Genomic DNA, 16,192 nt, shown 5'->3' on the forward strand with positions numbered 1-16,192 from the left:
TGCTGTAGTGTCATGACCTCTAATATATGTGACGTGATCATCCAATGTGTGTACACTGTATGTTGTTGAAAATAAAAATGTTGATCACCCAAAAAATTTAAAATGACTCATGTCATCGGTCAATGTCAACGATAAGATGAAGCCGTTTTGGAGCACGACCAATGGATTCATTACACGCCCTGATGACATATGTCAACATCCCTTATCAGTGCTTCCCCCTGAGTGGCGCAGTGGTCTAAGGCACTGCATCGCAGTGCAAAACTGTGCCACTAGATCCTGGTTCGAATCCAGGCTCTGTCGCAGCCGGCCGCGACCGGGAGACTCATGGGCGGCGCGCAATTGGCCCAGCGTCGTCCAGGGTAGGGGAGGGAATGGCTGGCAGGGATGTAGCTCAGTTGATAGAGCATGGCGTTTGCAACGCCAGGGTTGTGGGTTCGATTCCCACAGGGGGCCAGTATAAAAAAAAAATTATATGTAAGTCGCTCTGGATAAGAGCGTCTGCTAAATGACTAAAATGTAAATGTAAATGTATAATGAGTTAGGTGAGGGCAAATTAGTAATAACTAAATGATTGGTCAAGAGTGCCCAGCCTGGGCTTACCTGATGTCTTTACTCTCCAGAGAGATGTAGGTACCATCGTAGAGATCCAAGTCTCCCAGGGGAACTTTAGCCGTGACACAGTCGGCATCCTCTTTATAGTGCCTCTGCTCCAAGCCAGTGTCCCTGTCCTCATTCTCCTCAATGTGAATCTTCTGAGCGACAAGCTGCTTCTGCACAAAGCAGAGGTCAGAGACATGAGATTCAGACCTTTCAGTGTGGCTTGATTTGAAAGCAATGCTATATCTTACTGGAGGAAAAAGAAAGGAAGACAGGTTTCCCATCTGATGTGATCTAATATGTTCTTCAATAATCTATGAGTATTAAATGACCATTGAACAGATGTGAATATTGTAGATATTGCATCTTTCAAGTAAGGGAGAGCACAGCAGTATACATGTTTAACACTGGGGAGGCCTTGGACTAACATTGTAAAACCAGGAAGTAGAGCAATGGGCTATGAGTCATCACCTCTAACTTCTTCAGGTAGTTGACACGGGTCTCCTGTCGCATGAAGATGACAAGGTCATGTGGATGTTTAAGATTCAAAGGAGAGTCAACCTGCAAAAAAACAGAAAATGTTTGTCTCAAAATAAACAGTGACAGTACTTGTTTTCACTCCATGACTTGACCCAAAAGCCTAAACACCTCTGAGTTCGCTGACCACAGTACACATGAAGTGAGACAACACCAAAACAAAATTGAGGCAGAGCAACCTGGCTGACTTGACATCGAAATGACGTAGTAGTAACTAGGTCATCTTTGGTTTTTCCCCAAACCATCTGTGTTAGATAGTTTGGCCACGGCTGACATAATGTCAATCCCTAAATAGTCTGAACATTTGATGCCCTTCTAAACGTTAAGTGTAAGTGGATACTTTAGATTAGTTGTATATAGATACAAAGGTTACATCAGATATACTTTTTTCTAAACCCCTTTTATTTGTGCGCTTACATCAAGCCGAAGCACAGTTTTCCATTCAATTCACCTAGCTAGCTAGCTTCGATGCAACCAAGAGAGTTTTGACATTGTGCTGGATGTCAAAACTCCTGGTTGCATTGAAGTTAATAACTAGCTGGCTGTGCCGATGCTGGGTCTGTCAGGTCAGTTATGCCCATTATCTTTGACCCCAGTAGCTAATTAGCTAGCTTGCCAACTTGCTACCTACCAATCATCTATCACTAGTTGGCTTTATTTCAGTTTTTCTAGGATGGTTGGATGCCTTTAGTTAGTTAGAGTTAGCTAACATGTAAGTTAGCTAGCTTACCCAGAGACCCCGTTCTCTAGCGAACTACTTTAACGTTAGTTCAAGTTAAAGGCAGGTCAGTACCCTTAGGGGGTCAGCATTGCATTACTGTGCTAGCGAAAGTCCCAGAGAGGGACTTAAGTAGCTAATTAGCAATCAATGATTGGCAAGCTAGTATGAGCCTGCAGCCGTGTAAGCAAATCCTAGGAAGAGCAAACTAAAGTCAAAGATACTGGTTCTAGCTATCTGTGATAAAGTAGTTAGCTTGCTAGCAGAGAAGCTAACGGCTAGCTAGTTAGCAAAATACGGATATAAACACGGGCCATTAACGTACTTGCTGTTGAATCTTTCCATCTTCAGTGACAACCCAGTGGGTGGTAGCTCCTCCGGGTTCGGCCAATATTATACATAGGAGGATAAAAACTTTCCCTTGAACAGACACTTTTCGCGAAACGTTAACATAGGGCAGAGACCCAGGACTGATTTTCCTGAAGTCAGCCATTTTTATGTCTTCTTTACAGATGTGTTGTGGCAGAAGAGGTAGAAGCCGAAAAAAGTTAACTTCCTGTGCGTCACTTCCTTGTTTTTTTTACATTCCTTGGTGTAGTAGTTGTTAGCTAATGCTAGCTAGCTATCAAAAATGCCAGGGCGTTGTTCAGCTTTCAACTGTAGGAATACATTTAAAAATGTTAAACATAAAACAAACAAGGTTACATTTCACAGGTAAGACTAACGTCGACATTTGGATTAGCTAATTTAGCTAGTAACTAGCCAACTAGCTAGTCAGTTTACGTTAGCTTGTGTAGCTAGCTAAGATTTCCAGTAATAAAATAGCTAACCAGCTATACCTTGATTTTGACGAATGTGACTTATATCTTAGCTACCGTATCATAAAAAAAAACGTGGAACTTCTAAACAAACGAACAACCCGTATTAGCCCGGCCTTAGTGGTCGCTGTTTCATCACTGTTTTTAGCAATCTGCAGTTCAAACAGTAACAAAGCGGAGCTTCGCCACTGATTTGGTAAATAGCTGAGGGATGGGGCTGGAGAAATGTAACCACTGTCAAATTCATAGACAGAGCTATGAATGCAAGGACTGACCAGAGGCAGTGACCATCCATGATGTCAGAATTATAGTTTTAACAATGTTATGAGGCTATAAAGTGTTTGTTTACAATTACAAACTAATATTTTGGGTTCTGATGGGTATGACAGTTGAACTAAGCTCATGAGGCATTTATAAGTTATATTCTTCAAGAATCAATAGTTATATACATTTAAAAGTCCAAAAATGTATGTTACAATCACAGATTTCCCCGTTGATGTTTACATTTCGTTTTTTTAACCTTTTCTTATGCCAACAGCTTTCCAAAGCGTGATCCTAAACGAATAAAAGAGTGGGTGGGTCAGATGAAATGGAAAGACTGGCAGCCAACCCCCCATTCCCTACTGTGCTCAGAGCATTTCGAGGAGAGGTGCATGGATAGAACTGGGCAGACAGTGCGTTTACGTGATGATGCCATACCAACTATCTTTACCTTTCCTAGTCACCTACAAAAAAAGGTATTTTGTCAAATGAGGCAGGTGTGTTGTTTTCATTTAAGCTATTAGACCTAACTGAGTCTGGTGGTTGTGAATGTAACATATGAGGAATTCTTGAAACGTGCTTTGGCTTTGTTGGTTGAGTTGAACTTTTGAATGGTCTGTTTTATTGTTGAGTTCTTGTAGTTTCAGAAAACAGCTGGAAGGAGGAAAAGAGTAACCTTGGTGAGAAATGCTAAATGTTCCAAACAAATCAAATTTTATTTGTCACATGGGCCGAATACAACAGGTGTAGTAGACCTTACAGTGAAATGCTTACTTACAAGCCCTTAACCAACAATACATTTTTAAGAAGGAATACCTAAAAAATCAATTAAAAAAAAGTAACAAATAATTAAAGAGCAGCAGTAAAATAAAATAACAGTAGCGAGGCTATATACAGGGGGCACCGGCACAGAGTCAATGTGCGGCGGCACCAGTTAGTCGAGGTCATTGAGGTTACTGTACAACCAGTTTTCCATTCGTATTGCTGTTTACTCTTAAGTATATGGCAGATTTGGATTTCCCTTTTGATTTCACAAATAAAATGAACTGTGTTTGGCCTGTACTCGTGATTCCAGTTTCCAGAGGATCCTGTTCCTGAGGAGTCGACACAACGGGAGAAGTCTCCACCAAGTTACTTAAACCACAGTATATGGCACCCAAGTCGTTTCCATGATGACTACTGTGTTCCACAGGTACAAAGTACATATCATTCTTATCTAGAATTTTTTTTAAAGATTTTTTGACAAATATTTAATTCATGCTTATTTATTTTGTATTTATTTTTTTGCAGAGTATTGACTGGGCTGTAAAAGACATGCCTAAAGGAGTAAGTTGTGAGTTAGCCCTTATGAAGCTGATTGAGCTCATCAAAATTGTTTGATTGGGAAGGGTTCCCGTAATTCCTTACAGAACAACCATGTTTGTATCTTTTGCCAAATATTCCAAATGTTTTCATCCAAACAGCTTAGTTCACGGTACCTGCTCAAAAATCCCAGGGAGGAGCGTGTTGAAAAGTAGTGTCACTGTTACTCCCAACGATCTTGATGAGGCCCAAACCTCTAGGGCTAGTTGCATGTATGATTACAAAATCCTATAAAGGTCTTCTATAACCCTAAACCTTTCCATACACGTGCTTTAATAACTGAACTCCTGACAATTTCAGATCCCATCTGCAACTTTAGAAAAGCAAGGTCTGATCTTTATCCCCAAGCACGCAATCAAGGTAAGGTTTCTGACAGACGATTGTATTCTGGACAGCGGGCAACAATATTATTTTTCACCTGGGTCCTGTTCATTAGGGCAAACAGTGCTGAAGGAATACAAAACATGTATACAGATAGTGCAGCGCTACCTTGCTTCACTCAGGTTCTGAGGGTTTCCTTCTGTTTTATGCCTACTAACTGAACACGACCCTGGTCAACTTAAAGGATTACTGTTGTGTGTATTCCCCAGTTATTACCTCATGTTAATTGATATGCATATCGACTACACATCATAACTACAGATTATTTTTGTTTGAACCAGATCAAGGAGAAATGGCAATGGCTGACAATGGATGTGAAGGGACCATTTCCAGAGACCAGAAGTAGACACAAGTTTGTACTAACTGTAATGGACTACTACTCAAAATGGATGGAAGCCTACCCCATGAAAACCAACAACAGTAAAGAGATTGCCAAAATAATTTCTGACCTCATCTCTCGCTTTGGCTTCCCTGTTGGAATCCTGTCTTGTTTGACTCGAGCACACATTTTAGAGGTAAGAGATGCATGCATGTATCGATGTAAGTGTTACTGTACTGCCCTAAATAAAAATGTTTTGGGGTAAATGAAGTGTTGCACTAAATTATCTCATGAATATTAAGTACCAGGGGTTGGAACCAAAATTATTTTCCAGTCGTTTTGTTCTGAAGAAAACCATATTTGTTTTTGTTCCATTCCACTGTTCACAGCAGAATAAAGATCTGAACCAGTTCCACCCCAAACAATCCTGCTTTATGTCGTTCCTTTCTCTTCCTTTTTTAAACCACTGAAATCGAAAATGTTTTACATTTAGCTGCGGATAGAGCGGCTTACTATGGAAAGGGCAAGCTTTTTACATTCAATGGACAGACAAGGGTAGGGCGCGAGATGGGACTGAAATGTTGCTGTTGGGGAGAGAGGGAGGAGGCTTGGCTTGAAGCGCTGGGCATCTTGTTATGACCTGCATTATCTGAAATAGGCCCACAGGATTATACCAACAGAGGAGCGGCTTGAAGGAACGTTGAATGTCTTGGAACTTCAGAGAGTTGGTTTAACGTTGGACCAGAGCCAGCTAGCTAACAAGTTTGTGTTAGCAGAGCGGCACCAGAACTAAAATAAAAACGTGTTACCTTTTTTGTAGTTAATCAAAACAATGTGAAACGTGATAACTATCATATCCTTAACTAGCATTGAAAAAGTTAATCCATTCGTCTCTAATTAAAAATCGCTCTTCTAATTTCTGAATCCCTCTTTGAACGTCAGTAGGGTACAATAGACGGTGCTTCGGATGGGGAGGGGCAGGTAGCCTATGCACGCACACACTGGCAAAGATTTTCAGCTGGCAGGCAGAAACTAGAATATGTTTCTGAGTGACGGGGTGAGGGCTTTGCATAGATGCTTTGTTGCATTTTTTTGTGGGACTGGAAAAAGAATGCCCGGAACGTAAAATAACATTATTAACCGGTTCACATCCTTTTCAAACAACGGTTCTGTTCCGGAACAGTATAGATTACTTTCGTTCCCGGTTCTGATTCTGTTCCTCTAAAAAGTGCATTATTTTCCAGTTTTCTGGTCCTGTTCCCTGAACCGGTTCCAACACCTGTTAAGTACCCCTCCTCTTTTGATTTTACAGATCAACTCGGCTTTGGGTGATCTGAAGAAACTGACAGGCCAACTCATATTCTACCGCCCTCTGGGAGTGTCACTGGATCCAGTAACAAAGTCCCTCATAGACCGGTTTGTTCTCCACTGTACCTTGCTACACAGCCACCTGATTCTAAAAGCTTATACTATGGATAGTAGTGTACTAAATAGAACTGGGTAATGATTGCAAGAATCTTTTGGCAGTTTACTGAATCCAATCACATGACATGCTAGCCCAGCTGACTTATAAAATATGCATTTGTTTTGTTTAATCCATTTTCATCATATAACTGGACAGGTTGGTGTCAGATCTGGTGAAAGACCATCCTGATCGCTGGGATGTTTACCTGGCTGCCAGTGTGTTCAGCTTCTGCTGCAAGGAGCACCCCACCACTAGACAAATACCCCTCTCTCTGCTGCGCTGCGGAGGGACTCAGTCCGTCTCCACCTCACCAAGAAAGCTGCCTGTAAGTTGGAGGCTGACAGTGTTTAGACTCACAAGTTCCTACTCCTACATCAAAACATACTCATATCATTGATTCCCATTGAATGAATGAAGAAATGCACATAGAAATAGGTTTGAATTATGTAATATTTTTGTTCAGCTTTTATACTGACTTGTGCTTTGACCACCCTGTTTGCATTGCAGGACAATGGGATAAAAGGAAGGACCTTTGTCATACTAGAGGCCCAACCACCTCAAAGGGAAGTCCGCGTGGAGTGCAGTCAGTGCAGTCAGTGGAGCACGGTCAGCCAGGACTCCGAGCTGAAGAGATATGAGGACATGAAACTTGGGGATGAGGACTACACCCACACCTGTGTGAGCTGCAGGGTGGCCATGAGCTGCAGGGTGGCCCTGGAGGTCATGAGGGGTTAGCAGACAAGGACATGAACAACTGGATGTAAATGACAAAGGAGCTTTTCAAACAAGGACTGAAAAGATGGAGGATATAATATGCATGTTGGAAACAAAGTGGTGGTGAAGGAAGAGATCGATGTTGGAGTCATAAAAGAGGCCTAGGGGAAGAAGTTTGAATAATATAAGTTTATCATGTATACACTTTAAAGTTGCTCAGTCATTGAAGTTTTCGGAATGAAATATAAACAGATTGTTGTAGAGTTTTGTTTTCAAGTTGTTGTGTGTGCTCAAACAGTGGAGTTTTTCTATTTTTTTCAAATGCATTTGGGCAAACATCTATATACTGCTTCAAACATCTATATACTGCTTCAAACATCTATATACTGCTTCAAACATCTATATACTGCTTCAAACATCTATATACTGCTTCAAACATCTATATATTGCTTCAGTGCTTCGCCTATTCCTCTCTGATTTGGGGTATTTTAGAGAATGCGGTAGCTGCAGTCCAATATGGCTACCGGAAAGTGGGTGTGTCGAAAGGAAAGGAGTGGGTGTGTCGAAAGGAAAGGAGTGGGTGTGTCGAAAGGAAAGGAGTGGGCGTGTGGAAAGGAGTAGGTGTGTGGAAGGCGCTCTGCTATAGGTTACTTAGACGGTTGCTTACTGTGACTGTCACCCTGATATTGGTTACTAGGCAGCTACTTCCCACTCCGTTGGGGGTCAATGGACAGTAGACCGTGGACAGATTGGATTATGCTGAGCAGCGGGGCAACGGTCTATGACCCGTGACCTGAAAGGGCAAAAACCAGGAGGGAGGAGCGCTCTTCTCAAATGGAACAGTAATCTGTGCCGCTGGGTCATGTTGTCAACAAGGCAGCATGGTGCATCGTCCAGAAACATACAACATCTCTTTTCTATAAAATATATGTTTGAATTTTCAAACTAATTTCCCTTGGGAAGGCAGATCTGGTCCTCCATATCTCAGTTGGTGGAACATGGTGCTTGTAACACTAGAATTTGGGTTTGATTCCCGCTGGGACCACCCCTACATAAAATGTATGCACACATGACTACAATATTACATTTTTGTCCTTTAGCAGACGCTCTTATCCAGAGTGACTTATATCTAATGTCACTTTTGTTTTGAGCCGACTTTGCTGTGGGCTTTGAACGGGGCACCTGGCTCATGCCCACGAGGCAGCCCCATTCCAAAACGAATGAAATCAACTTTCATCCGGTACAAATCACGCCTACCCGTGTGCCTGGGACAGATGAATAGAATCTCCTCAGTGCTTGGCAAGCAGGAGCCGTGATCACGGCTGGGCTACTGCATTTTGTGCCCCGGAAAACAGCTAATTTACTGCATTTCAACACATTTTGGCAGGGTGCAGAGAGAAAAATGTGGCCAATCCGGCCCTGACTGTGATACAGCTATCCAGTGTGAAGGTCAGCAGCATATATGCCTCAGTGGTTGGCAGGCACCTTGATACAACAGCGGTGCAATGGTCGCCAGGCTTATCAACTTGTCATGCAGCCCAACCAGCCACGCGAAGCGGTCTTGAGTGGCAACAAATCTGCCCAATTTAGGTTATTTGCTTTCCATACACACACTCATTTCGACACACCCACTCTCTCATACTCTGGTCACCATATTGGGCTGCAGCTACCCCCTACTTGGGATTTTACATGGTGTTATTTTCCTTTTTTCCACCCCGTCCAGTTGGTGGTGGTGTTGCACTACCTTTTTGTTTTCTACACGCCATAAAACCACCAGCGAGGAAGAAGAAATGAACAAGCCCTATCTGTCTTGTTGAGCTTTGACACAGTTTCTACCTGATAGCAGTGGAGGCTCCTCAGGGGAGAAAGGGGAGGACCATCCTCAGTGAATTTCATAAAACTAGTGAAACATTAAAAGAGTTTTCCTTTTTAGATAAAACTATACAAAATATATTCACGTCACCAAATAATTGATTAAAGCACACTGTTTTGCAATGAAGGTCTACAGTAGCCTCAACAGCACTCTGTAGGGTAGCACCATTGTGTAGCCGGAGGACAGCTAGCTTCCGTCCTCCTCTGGGTACATTGACTTCAATACAAAACCTAGGAGGCTCATGGTTCTGACCCCCTTCCATAGACTTACACAGTAATTATGACAACTTCCGGAGGACATCCTCCAACCTATCAGAGCTTCTGCTGCATGAACTGACATGTTGACCACCCAATCAAAGGATCAGAGAATGAATCTAGTACTGAAAGCATAAGCTACAGCTAGCTAGCACTGCAGTGCATAAAATGTGGTGAGTAGTTGACTCAAAGAGAGAGAAAGACAATAGATGAACAGTTTTGAACAAATTAATTTCTTCAAAAATGAAGGAGGATCAAGAGAGAGAGCTATATTTAGTATATATATATATATATATATATATATATATATATATATATATATATATTACTTTCACTTACTTAGCTAGCAAATGCAGCTAGCTAGCCTACTCAAACACCCAGCTCAAACAGAAGGATGCTGTGTTAGCTAGCTGGCTATGGCTATCCAACACTGGAACTCTTCCAAGTCAAGGTAAGCTTTTGGTTATACTAATGTATTGCCACCGGGGCCTGCCGGTGTTATTGCTAAACCGCTAACTGACTGTACACAAATGTTACTGCATGATTGTAGTGGGTTTACTTATAGTTATGTTATATTTGCTATTCTGTGAGGGCCTATATTCCCGCTATGGTGCTTTAAGTGCCAAGGATTTGAACAAGTTGCAGCAGTGTGTAGAAGGGAGATCCCACAATGTGAGAAATGTGCAGGAGGGCATAGTCAGAGGGAGTGTACAGTTGGGATAGAGAAAGCACTGAGTCAACTGTGGAGGTGCCCATGCAGCTGGGAAACTGAAGTGCCCTGTGAAAGAGAGACAGGTTTAGATTGCCAGAGTTTGAGATGGGCAGAAAGTTTCAGGCCTATACCCCCAGTGAGTATAGGCCTGAAGAGAGGGATCCAGAGAAGATTAGTTTTAGTAAGGTTGGATTTCTTACCTTTATAACCATGGTGATGAACTGCACTGCACTGATGGAGCTGAAATCACAGAACATAGATGTGGTAGGTGCAGCAGCAGATAAATATTTGGGTGTGAGTGATTTTAGTGCAGAAGCTCTACAGGAAGTTTTGAGAGAAGGGGTTCCATCCTCCCAGGCCGACAGCCTGGTGTAGGATCGCTTAGGACCAAAGTAGTGGGATGGGGTGGTGGGTTTTTGGGGATAGTGTATAGGTGCAGGGTTAGATGATGGGGACCAAATGTGCAATACGCACTCCGACCTGCGAAAGGCAGCAATAAATAACACAGTGTCTAAGTTCTGCCGGAAATTCACACGAAGAATAAAAAATGTCATGTTCAGCTTACAGCTGTAAGAATAGAGGACATGATACATATGATAAAAATAATCAGTTGCGTGCCAAAAAAGTTAGGCTTCACAGGTAAGGCTTGCAGCATTTGACTAACAACACGTTCTTTGCTAACCACGTAGTGTAAGCGATTGGGTAGCCAACATGTTAGATAGCAGCTAGTGAAGCTAACATTATCATGTGAGGCTAGCTGAGAGATTTCTGGTCATTTCGTGCCGTATTATACCTTAGCATAACTAGTTAGCTAGCTGTTTTTGTTGAAGCTAAATTAACAAGTCCTGATGTGAAGGGATCTGGGAATCTGTCCAATGTAATGGTATTTTCAATTAGGCTATTGTCGATATTTATGCTAGCCACAGCTGATTTTCTATATCATAACCAAAATATAAGGTTTTATTACTCCATTGTTTACATATAACAATGATGTAAACAAACAACACATAGCTTTAAAATATGTTTAAAACTGTCATGGGGTGTATTCACTTGGAACCAAACATAAGCTAACGAAACAGAGCGGGACAACCTGAATTTGGCCAATAGAAACTGTTTTCGTTACAAACACGTTTTCCGTTTGAAGTAAACGGTTTCCGTTGCAAAACATTTGACTAAAGATTACAGGCCTGGGGTGTATTCATTATGCAGATTCTGTTGCAAAAGTTATTTAAACTGAAGTGAACTAAATGGGGAGGGACCTACCAGAACTTGTCAAATAGAAACTCAATTTAGTTGCAAAACGAAATGTCTATTGATGTCCCTGATGAAATGGTCTGTCATGAAATTCCCTAAAAACATGCCACTTCGAAAACAGCTATGACTTTGTAATAGCAGGTTTGAAGAATTAACATAGGAAGTTAGGAGAATTAGGTTAAGGTTAGGAAAAGGGTTAGCGAAAATGCTTTCCTAACCTGCTACGATAAGTCACATGTAATGAAGTGGCGTGTTTTTAGGGAGTCCTGGACTGTCAACCTTTGCATCTGCAGCACTATGGGGTTACATTTCCTTATAGCCCATCCCTAAGCAGGATACTAAAACAAGTGGCAAGGACCCCCATCTTCTCTGAATTAGCTTTAAAAGTCCAGTGCCATCAAAAACGTGATTTTCCTGTGTTTATATATATATATATATATATATTTCCACACTGAGGTTGGAATAATACTGTGAAAATGATGATAATGCCATTTTAGTGTAAGAGCTGTTTGAAGACTGCCTGAAATGTTTTGCCTGTTTTGGTGGGATGGCGTTTTGGTCTGGGTAAATTAGTTGATAGACCAATAAGAAAGAGTTCCAAACCTCTTTTGGACCATTTTTTAAAATTAAAAACAATCACAGTAAGGTACTTAATTGTTACCCAGAAATTATTTTGATATTGAGATAAAAACGGCTGCATTAGACCTTAAAAAAAAAGCTAATGTTGTTTCTCTCATCTATGTTGATGTATATTAGCTAAGTTGTTACTTTTTACTTTTAAAAATTAGATTTCCGCTGAGCGACCCCAAAAGACTAAAAAAGTGGATCCATCAGATGAGATGGAAAGGCTGGAAGCCAAACAGAAACTCCAGACTGTGTTCAGAGCATTTTGAGGAGAAGTACCTGACAACACCCTCAACTGGGCCTGGTGTTCGTTTACGTCCTGATGCCATTCCAACTATATTTTCCTTTCCTAGTCAGTTCCAAAAAAAGGTAATTTGTGAATTGATGCAGGTTTGTTTTTTTGTTAAGCTATTGACTGTTTTTTTTCTTCAAAATGGTTATTATTTTGATACAAGTGAGAAATTCTTGAATCATGCTTTGGAATTGTTGTTTTGAACTTTCGAGCAGCGTGTTTAATTGTTGAGTTCCTGTTTCAGAAAACAGCCGTAACGAGGAAAAGAGTAACCCTGGTGAGACATTTAAAAACGTAATTGTCCTACTAGTTTTCAATTTGTATTGTTTTTGATATGGCTAGGAGTCACACTTTTATTCTCAATCTTTCACAAATGAAATGAACTACACGACCAAAAGTATGTGGACACCTGTTCGTCAAACATGTCATTCCAAAATCATGGGCATTAATATGGAGTTGTTCCCCCCTTTGCTGCTATAACAGCCTCCGCTCTTCTGGGAAGGCTTTCCACTAGATGTTGGAGCATTGCTGCGGGGACTTGCTTCCATTCAGTCACAAGAGCATTAGTGAGGTCGGGCACTGATTTTGTGCGATTAGGCCTGGCTCGCAGTCGGCATTCCAATTCATCCCAAAGGTGTTCAATGAGGTTGAGGTCAGGGCTCTGTGCAGGCCAGTCAAGTTCTTGCACATCGATCTCGACAAACCATTTTGTATGGACCTCGCTTTGTGCACAGGGCATTGTCATGCTGAAACAGGAAAGGGCCTTCCGCAAACTGTTGCCACAAAGTTGGAAGTACAGAATTGTCTAGAATGTAATTGTATGCTGTAGCGTTAAGATTTCCCTTCACTGGAACTAAGGGGCCTAGCCCGAACCATTAAAAACATTCCCAGACTATTATTCCTCCTCCACCAAACTTTACAGTTGGCAATATGCATTTGGACAAGTAGCATTCTCCTGGCATCCGCCAAACCCAGATTTGTCCGTCGTACTGCCAGATGGTGAAGCGTGATTCATCAAAAAATTACAATATAAAATAATACAAAATAAAAGTAACAAATAATTGCTGCCAATGTTTGTCTATGGAGATTGCATGGCTGTGCTCTCGATTTTATACACCTGTCAGCAACGGGTGTGGCTGAAATAGCCGAATCCACTAATTTGAAGGGGTGTCCACATACTTTTGTATATATTGTGTATGTATTAACCTCTACTTGTGATTTCAGTTTCCAGAGGATCGTGTTCCTGAGGATATGCCATCAGTACCAGCTGAGCCAAGGTGGTTCTCAAAACCAATACAGTTTGTATGAGCTATAGGTTATGGGCCGACGTTGTGAAGAAATGAAGCAATTCATAGTTTCCCTCTCTTGTTTCCTCTTGTAATGAAACACTAGCTCTGCAGCGTCAACACGGTTGAAGAGGACTCCCAGTTACTTTAACCACAGTATATGGCACCCAAGTCGTTTCCATGATGACTACTGTGTTCCACAGGTACGAAGAACATATCACTCTTATCCAGACCTCCAATCGTCAAACACATGTTGTGTTAAATACTTGAGGTGCGCTTGATTTAGCTCGCTCCAGTACAATAACCAATGGAACACTCAGTCTTCCCAGCCTGCACACCGGTAAGCTAAATCAAGCGCACCTCTAGTGTTTGAGTATTTGGCCCAGGTCTGCTCTTATCTGAGGTTTTTACATTTATGGAGATATTTCATGTATCCCTTTTATTTTTATTTTTGCAGAGTATTGACTGGGCTGAGAAAGATAGACCAAATGAAGTAAGTGTTAGCTCTTATGAGGCTGATTGGGCCAAACAGAATCGATCTATTGTGCTCCACTCAACCAAACAATCCTGATGGGCCCAAACGAGGGCTACATTGAAACTCATATAAGGACTAGTTGTGTGTATACAGTGTGTAAGGGCTTAGACGACTAGTTGTGTGTATGATCAACAACATTGTATAAAGGCTTTCTATACCCCCAAACCTTTATTTCCTGCTTTAATCACTGAACTCTCCTGACAATTTCAGGTCCCACCTTCAGCTTTACAAAAGCAAGGGCTGATCTTTATCCCCAAGCTCGCAATCAGGGTAAGGTTTCTGACAGACAGGCTTATTCTGGACAACAGACAACAATATTCTTACATTTATTATTTGTATATCTATATATATATCATTTTCTTTTATTTGAACCAGATCAAGGAGAAATGGGAATGGCTGACAATGGAAGTGAAGGGGCCATTTCCAGAGACCCAAATTGGACACAGATTTATAGTAACTGTAGTGGACTACTACTCAAAATGGGTGGAAGCCTACCCCATAAAAACCTGCAGCAGTAAAGAGATTGCTGAAATAATTTCTGACCTCATCTCTCGCTTTGGCTTCCCTGTTGGAATCCTGTGTTGTTTGAGTGTAGCGCTGACTGTAGAGGTAAGAGATACTGTGGTTAGATTGTAGAGATGGTATTGTGTAGTTTCTTATGCAGTATTTGCAGCATTTATCTATGTTAGCGTTACTGTACCTCCACCTGAAAACAGAACCAGTTGTATTGGTTGTGATGGCCGAATGTATGTTGCACCAAATGATCTCATGAATATTAAGTACCCCTCCTCTTTTGATTTTACAGATCAACTCGGCTTTGGGTGATCTGAAGAAACTGACAGGCCAACTCGTATTCTACCGTCCTCTGGGAGTGTCACTGGATCCAGTAACAAAGTCCCTCATAGACCGGTATGTTCTCCACTCCAACGTTCGTTAACGTAACTTTAATATAACTTTTCAAGAAGCGCATCGGTACTAAATTGAACTGGGTAATGATTGCAAGAATCTTTTGGCAGTTTCCTGAATCCAATCACATGACATGCTAGCCCAGCTGACTTATAAAATATGCATTTGTTTTGTTTAATCCATTTTCATCATATAACTGGACAGGTTGGTGTCAGATCTGGTGAAAGACCATCCTGATCACTGGGATGTTTACCTGGCTGCCAGTGTGTTCAGCTTCTGCTGCAAGGAGCACCCCACCACTAGACAAATACCCCTCTCTCTGCTGCGCTGCGGAGGGACTCAGTCCGTCTCCACCTCACCAAGAAAGCTGCCTGTAAGTTGGAAGCTGACATTAGTGTTAAGCCTCACAGGTCACAACTCAAATCACCAATGAATGAAGTAATATACATCAAATATCATAGGAATAGGTCTTTAAAGACTGAATAATATTGTTATATTTCTGTTCAGCTTTTATACTGACTTGTGCTTTGACCACCCTGTTTGCATTGCAGTACAATGGGATAAAAGGAAGGACCTTTGTCATACTAGAGGCCCAACCACCTACAAAGGAAGTCTGTGTGCAGTGCAGTCAGTGCTTGGAATGGATCTTGGTCAGCCAGGACTCCGAGCTGAAGAGATATGAGGACATGAAACTTGGGGATGAGGACTACACCCACACCTGTGTGAGCTGCAGGGTGGCCATGAGCTGCAGGGTGGCCCTGGAGGTCATGAGGGGTTAGCAGACAAGGAGGTTTTCAAACAAGGGCAGTGGAATGAAAACATGGATATATATAATAAGGACGTTGGAAGCGCAAAGTAGTAGTGAAGATAGACAAGGATGGAGTGAAGAAAAAAAAGGGGGGGGGGAATTAGTTCACATAATGTATATATTTGTAAAAGTCAGGGTTGGGGTCAATTCAGGAAATACACTGAAATTCCAATTCCAATACTCTTCACTGCTTTTCAATGAGGAAGATTTGGAATTTGGTTTACTTACAAATTGACTTGAATTTAAATGGAATTGACCATTGTTCCCAGCCTGAAGTTGATCCTTTGTCATAAAAAAAAATACTGTATGAATAAATCTTTTACGTTTTTTAAAGTAAAATAAAAACAGATTGTTGTACGCAGTTGTGTGTGAGCGCACTGTGTATTAAAAATGTATTCTGTTCCTTTGTTCACCCTGTCCAGTCGGTGGCAGTATTGCACTACCTTTTCGTTTGCCACTAGCCATAAAACCAGCAA

General features: G+C 41.5%; 3 protein-coding genes across 6 annotated transcripts in view; 2 read left to right on the top strand and 1 right to left on the bottom strand.

The window, feature by feature from the left end:
• LOC311111867 (tetratricopeptide repeat protein 17-like) overlaps positions 1 to 2,368 on the bottom strand; it is a 30,265-nt gene extending 27,897 nt beyond the window's left edge. The window contains exons 1-3 of one of the 2 annotated variants that reach the window (XM_084154773.1): positions 2,178 to 2,368; positions 1,069 to 1,158; positions 601 to 764 (exon numbers count right to left, since the gene is read on the bottom strand). In XM_084154773.1, the coding sequence (XP_084010899.1) occupies positions 601 to 764; positions 1,069 to 1,158; positions 2,178 to 2,345 (422 nt within the window). In that variant the 5' untranslated portion in view covers positions 2,346 to 2,368. Of the gene's footprint in view, positions 1 to 600; positions 771 to 1,068; positions 1,159 to 2,177 lie in introns of both variants that reach the window. The other variant, XM_084154772.1, reaches the window with a different exon arrangement.
• A 40-nt stretch (positions 2,369 to 2,408) lies between these two features.
• LOC311111889 (uncharacterized protein) lies at positions 2,409 to 7,435 on the top strand. The gene is made up of 10 exons (XM_084154806.1): positions 2,409 to 2,566; positions 3,209 to 3,407; positions 3,573 to 3,611; positions 4,007 to 4,123; positions 4,222 to 4,257; positions 4,594 to 4,653; positions 4,956 to 5,189; positions 6,306 to 6,409; positions 6,615 to 6,783; positions 6,966 to 7,435. Exons 1-10 carry the CDS (start codon positions 2,484 to 2,486, stop codon positions 7,191 to 7,193), a joined length of 1,269 nt encoding a protein of 422 aa, XP_084010932.1. The 5' UTR covers positions 2,409 to 2,483; the 3' UTR covers positions 7,194 to 7,435.
• A 3,107-nt stretch (positions 7,436 to 10,542) lies between these two features.
• Positions 10,543 to 16,109, top strand: LOC311111887 (uncharacterized protein). 3 transcript variants are annotated; one of them, XM_084154802.1, is made up of 11 exons: positions 10,543 to 10,650; positions 12,054 to 12,258; positions 12,426 to 12,458; positions 13,406 to 13,458; positions 13,574 to 13,670; positions 13,925 to 13,960; positions 14,213 to 14,272; positions 14,378 to 14,611; positions 14,808 to 14,911; positions 15,113 to 15,281; positions 15,460 to 16,109. In XM_084154802.1, the coding sequence occupies exons 1-11, from the start codon at positions 10,559 to 10,561 to the stop codon at positions 15,685 to 15,687; spliced, it is 1,311 nt and encodes a 436-aa protein (XP_084010928.1). In that variant the 5' UTR covers positions 10,543 to 10,558; the 3' UTR covers positions 15,688 to 16,109. The 3 variants fall into 3 exon arrangements, with proteins under 3 accessions (XP_084010928.1, XP_084010930.1, XP_084010929.1); XM_084154804.1 differs by lacking the exon at positions 14,213 to 14,272; XM_084154803.1 differs by lacking the exon at positions 12,426 to 12,458 and having other exon boundaries at positions 10,547 to 10,650.
• The last annotated feature ends 83 nt before the right edge of the window (positions 16,110 to 16,192 follow it).

The sequence above is a fragment of the Coregonus lavaretus genome (assembly GCF_964263955.1).
Source record: "Coregonus lavaretus genome assembly, chromosome: 37".
Classification (NCBI taxonomy): Eukaryota; Metazoa; Chordata; class Actinopteri; order Salmoniformes; family Salmonidae; genus Coregonus; species Coregonus lavaretus.